Source organism: Etheostoma cragini, chromosome 4, assembly GCF_013103735.1.
Source record: "Etheostoma cragini isolate CJK2018 chromosome 4, CSU_Ecrag_1.0, whole genome shotgun sequence".
In the NCBI taxonomy this organism is placed as follows: Eukaryota; Metazoa; Chordata; class Actinopteri; order Perciformes; family Percidae; genus Etheostoma; species Etheostoma cragini.
The window spans coordinates 12,317,289-12,322,549 of NC_048410.1; the positions used below are offsets into that span (position 1 = coordinate 12,317,289).

A 5,261-nucleotide genomic window follows, 5' to 3' on the forward strand; every position below is an offset into this window, starting at 1 on the left:
TTATTTTTATGATATTGATTTATTAGCATTACTCTCAGTAAAGTAGGCCTATTATGTTACATAAAATGTTTGATAAGAACATAAAACAACTGCTAAAGGTAAAGTCTAATGGTTGGCATTTACATATTTACATTATATCTTAAAAAATATAAATAAATAAACTTATCAGCATTGCAGTGCTTGTAAAAACAACCTTCCACACAAAGTAATATTACTAGTCTTCACTCGTTGCCAGCATTATCAATCAACATGTTCTATCATGGCAGTAAAGCCCATTATCGCCTGGTCTTATCTAACAGTAATGTAAGAAGATTTGGGAGACGAGGCCGAAGTGAGACCTCTTCTTTTCCTCTGACTCTCTCTGCCCCGTTTCCTCGTTGTCTTAATCGCCGAGCCCACGCAACCATTAGCATAAAATGTGTGTCAGTAGGGCAGCGCAGCGCGAGCTCACATGCCATGCGCACATGCTGTAGAGCTTTTAACCAGCATTCCAATGTCGAACGAACCCAATGTGCTGTCTCTACTCGGGGCTCTCGGCCAATGAAAAAGCAAGAAAGAGTAAAAAGAGTGGGGACACGAGGAGCGGAAGGGAGGGGGGGGCTTGTTTTCAGAGAGCGTGACATACAGAGAGAGACATCCCTGATAGGCCAACAAAACGAGAAACAGGCGGTTGACGGGACACACAAAAAGAACACGGAAAAAAAAAACTGGTCACATTTCTCAGGCACCTGAAAACGTGCGGGTTATTTTAGGACTCGTGTTGCTCATTGATGAGTGGGAGTGTTTAAACTACTTCTACTCCGGTCATGTTTTGATCGTGACTGTACATGGCAAGCAGCTGAACGCGTCTCTGTAATTCAGAGAACCCCGCAACAGTGATACTATATCGCAGCTGGTGTCATAAGGTGTGCAGACGGAGAGCCGAGCTGTCTCTTCACCTAGGAAATAATTCGGATCAAGAGATCAGCTCTAATTACCTTTTAAAATATTTCTTTTACTTTTTCTTTGCTGTCCGGGTTTTCTCAACAACCCCAATGCTCTGCGCACACTGCTGTTTGCCTGAGCTTGTGGATACATTCTTTATGCTTTGGCAGTTCTGGACTCTTTCACCTATATCAACGAAACTGATCGGTAGCAAGCAAAGCCAGTCATTCCAGCAGTAGACGCCCTCCAATTGAACTGAACAACTGACCAACGTCGACCTACTAGGAAACATGGAACACAGTCCTGGTGGTAAGTGCTTATAATGTCTTTTGCATGAGTCCACTGAAAATATTGCTCCAATGCCAACAGCAGTAATTTAAAAGCAGACAATGTTGCATGATGGGAGCAGATGCCATTGCACTTATCTACATCAAATATTGTTCTGTACATTTTTAATCAGGACGATTTAGCACTGTGTATTTATACCCGATGCAATTTATATAAATATAAATGTTACCCACAAAACCTGCTTAACGCCACGAACTCGTAAATGCGATGATGTCTTTGTTTTTTTAATCCTGTTTCACCGAATGTCATTTTAAAACACTGTAATGCACTCATAGCCTACTTTCTGCAGTTTATATGCAGAGCTATAAAGCCGATTTGTTTTTAACTTAATGGGCATTTTTTGGGAATGTCACTTTGACAGCCATGCTCAAGAATTATTTAGCTATAGCCTAATCCGGGTTGAATAGGGCAGGGTTTTAACTGTAAATCAACTGTGGCATATGGCACGTTGCCAAGTGTTCCTGGGCTGCAGATAGTTTTGAGTGAGTGAGCCGAGAGGTGAGCCCACAGAGAGGGAAGTCCTTTCTCTTCAATCTCCACGGCTACTTCCGATTCTCAGAAAACTTACAAAAAGCGCGACCCTAAACGCCCCTTGACCGAGCACGTTGCCTGTTTACGGCAGCCAATCTCACTTATCTCAACGTTATTGCCTTTATTGATTGCCAGACAGGGTGACTCACGCTCACTCGGCGATAGCCTATATTCGCTTTAGTTTAGACCAAGTTTCTATATTTTAGAATTTTAGAGAATTAATTCTTTGTTGCAGTGTGTGATTCATGTAACTTGGCTGTTTGTAACGTCTTTGGCTAAAGCGCAAATTTTTCCAAAACACTTGTGTGAAGGAGCAGTCACACCCACTGAGTCATACTGTCTGGTGCCAAATGTTCCATCCAGGTATTGGCCGTCATTTAAAAAAAAAAAAAAACAGTTAAGAGTCAATTACATCCGACCTGAGTCATTAGCATACATAGCCGATGATGAAAACAAGCAAATCAGTTTGTAAAACCAATTTTCCGTTTACTCCTTGGTTGTAAAATGGAGCTCGAGTCATCATTAGAGAGATATTAAAGTCTGTTTTAATTACTGCTACAGTATTCCTGTACCATGTCACGTGGCATAAACCGCGAGGTAAAATATGCACAATGCACTGGACTTGTAATTATCATGAGATGATGTGTCCACTGTACATTTCCCAAGAGAAATATTATATTTATGATAACCAAGCTGTAGACAGACGCAACGTCCTTGAACAGCGGATGCTCATTATGAGTAGCATGTCTTCATCCTCTTCGGCCAGTGCATCCTGGGTAGAAACAGTCGTGATATACTGGGAATCATGCGCCGGATTTTTATTTTTTTATTACGCAGTTACCCCGCCTCGAGCTGACAGCACGTGTATACAGCCTCATAATCCACGTGCCGCGCTTGATTCCCAAGCACACCGCTCCTCTCACTCGTTCCTTTCCATCGCGCGCACTCTGCTCGCGCTCAGCTTGCACGGGGATCCCTCTTCGCTGATAGCTTGGTCAGTGGGTCAGAGGTTTAGCAGCCTTTGCCTTCGTTCTGGTTCCTGTAACTGGTTTCAAATGTTTGTCAGTAATTGTGATGGACCATATTAAACGTGACGTTACTGTTTGGTGTCTAAAAGGACATGGGCCTATTAACCTACATTTCGTTGCAAACTAGGTTTTGGGTGACATGACTAACCTTTTCCTGTTCTTTCTGTGCACACACTGCCAGTTATTTCAGTTGTGGTGTAGTTGCTACAATAACAATTTTTTTTTTTTTGCCAACATGAAGAACCATTGTTCTGCAGGTATTCCAAAAAAAAAGCCTAGTAATTGGTGCAATTTTTCATTAATAGCAAACATATAAACACATGTCAAGATGAATGTGTTAGTGGTGTCATTCATGGGGGGCACATGACTAATGCCATTACTGCAACCTGATTCCTAACTTTTGTCAGCTTGACAAACGATCACACAACTTTATTTCACATTAAAAGCCCAGTTTGATTTGGGTGATATAGTATTTCTATCAAAACATTAAGTATATCCTCTTACTTTTAGTCTATTATATATGTATGGGTGCACCCACAATACTCCTTAAAGTCCAAACTAACATACAATGGAGTCATATACATTTCTTTATATAGCAATAAAAGATAATTGAAGGGTTATGTGATGTTGCCCTCTATTCTTGAAAGCGCTTTATATATAGACACATGACATGAGGCCAGCTGTTTCACGTGGAGTGAGGCTTACCGCCCATGCACAGTTGCAAATGTTCTCATGAAAGAGGACAAACTAGGTGGAAGTTAAGAGGAGGTGTCTCCCCTTCAGACATGACATGTGCATGCAGTTGGCCTGCCATGCGTGCATGGCCAGTGGGCGTACATGAGAGTGGAAGTTTATAGAGGTCTGGCAAAAGGGAGGGGTGGTGGAGCGTAGGTGTTTTTTCTGTACTTCTTACGGCTCTGTGTATTCACAGGTCACATGTTGTAACCTGTGCCTGAGTACCGAAGGGATGATATTCCCAGCTCTTTCTTTCTCTTCCGGTCAATCCAGATTCTAGGAAATCATTACTAGGAGACAAAATAGCTTAAGAAATGTTTTCAAGGCAGAGGGGCGGAGACACGGTTGTGAATGTAAAAAATGTGTGTCCTTAAAGTTTTATTTTTCACACACACAAACACATAGGAAACTGCATGGTACAGTTTAATACTGTGGCCACAAAAGACGTCAGGCCCAGAGTACCTTGAATTCAGTGTTGACACGTGCAAGCAGTGGAATTAAGGAGGCACTTAGAGCTTAACAGAAATGCAGCATGTGTGTTCTTAAGGGAAGAAAAGGGAGGCTTTTTCTCCAATGATTCAAGGTCCTTAAGAGTAAACGTGCACAGCATGACAGTGTTGCCAATCCAAGGATATTGTTACTACTTGAGATAACACCGCCACTACAGTAAGACTAGAAAGCTCTGTACATGAGTGCAATAACCTGGCAGAAAAAAGGGGGGCATCTGAAAAAAGCTATTTTGCTCTGAGTAATGCACAACTGCAATCATGATCAGCATGATATGAATGAATGAATGAATGAATGAATGAATGAATGTGGAGCATTCCATTTCCTCACATGGGAAATGTTGTGGTTGGTAGACTTTTATGCTTAGGTATTTGGACACCTGACACAGTGATCTAATTGAGAAATAAAAAGGAGATCAAACTGAACGGAAGACAAGAATCGTCATAAGGGGGCCACCAAAGTGCGCAGAAATACACACATTTTTTAAATCATAAATGTTTACAATAGTAGAGATTCTCACAACTAAAACGGAACTAGTTTTATTACAATGCTATTTCAAATTAAAATAATGATGTCAGCCATAAAAGTGGGTAAATTAGTTTAGGGGAGTTTGCACTTTTCCCATCCTTACCTGTGGTATGCATGCATAATGAAATGTGACAAAAAGAGAACTACAACAAAACTCAAGCTAATAATATTAAAGTGTCAAGATAAAGGCTGGCAACAACGTGACTGTTTCTGGTGACTCTGTGGAATACAATGACGTAAGGAAGCTGTGCCCTGCTTTGCTTCCCTCTCTGTAGTCACAGCATAAAAGCCCTCTCTATTCCAAACGTGATCTGCCCTGGCGCTTGTTATTGCACTGCTGCTGTTGTCTACACGAGACTGCGCAAAGAGCCTTGTGAGCCGGGCGGGAACTGTGTCAAGAGTCCATGTGAGCTCCCGGTCAGGTGGCTGGCGGATAGATGGGTCTGTATGCCCGCAGCCACAGTGGGGAGGGAGGAGGAGGAGGAGGAGGAGGAGGTAGAAGGGGAGGAGAATAATAATGAAGAAGGGAGGGAGGGAGGGAGCGGAGGAAATAGTCAATACTGAAAGCAAGCAGGCAGGGAGCTGGCTGGCTTAGCCTGCACGTGAGGGGTAGGCTTTAATCTTGCAGGGAAGAACACTGTCTGCAAAACAAGGGGGGGG

General features: G+C 42.4%; 1 protein-coding gene across 1 annotated transcript in view; it reads left to right on the top strand.

Annotated features, from left to right (window-relative positions):
- The first annotated feature begins 597 nt into the window (after positions 1–597).
- The window catches only part of LOC117943576 (nuclear receptor subfamily 1 group D member 1-like), a 9,423-nt gene continuing 4,759 nt past the window's right edge, over positions 598–5,261 (top strand). The window contains exon 1 of the mRNA XM_034869792.1: positions 598–1,233. Coding sequence (XP_034725683.1) covers positions 1,215–1,233 — 19 coding nt within the window. The 5' untranslated portion in view covers positions 598–1,214. The remainder of the gene's footprint in view (positions 1,234–5,261) is intronic.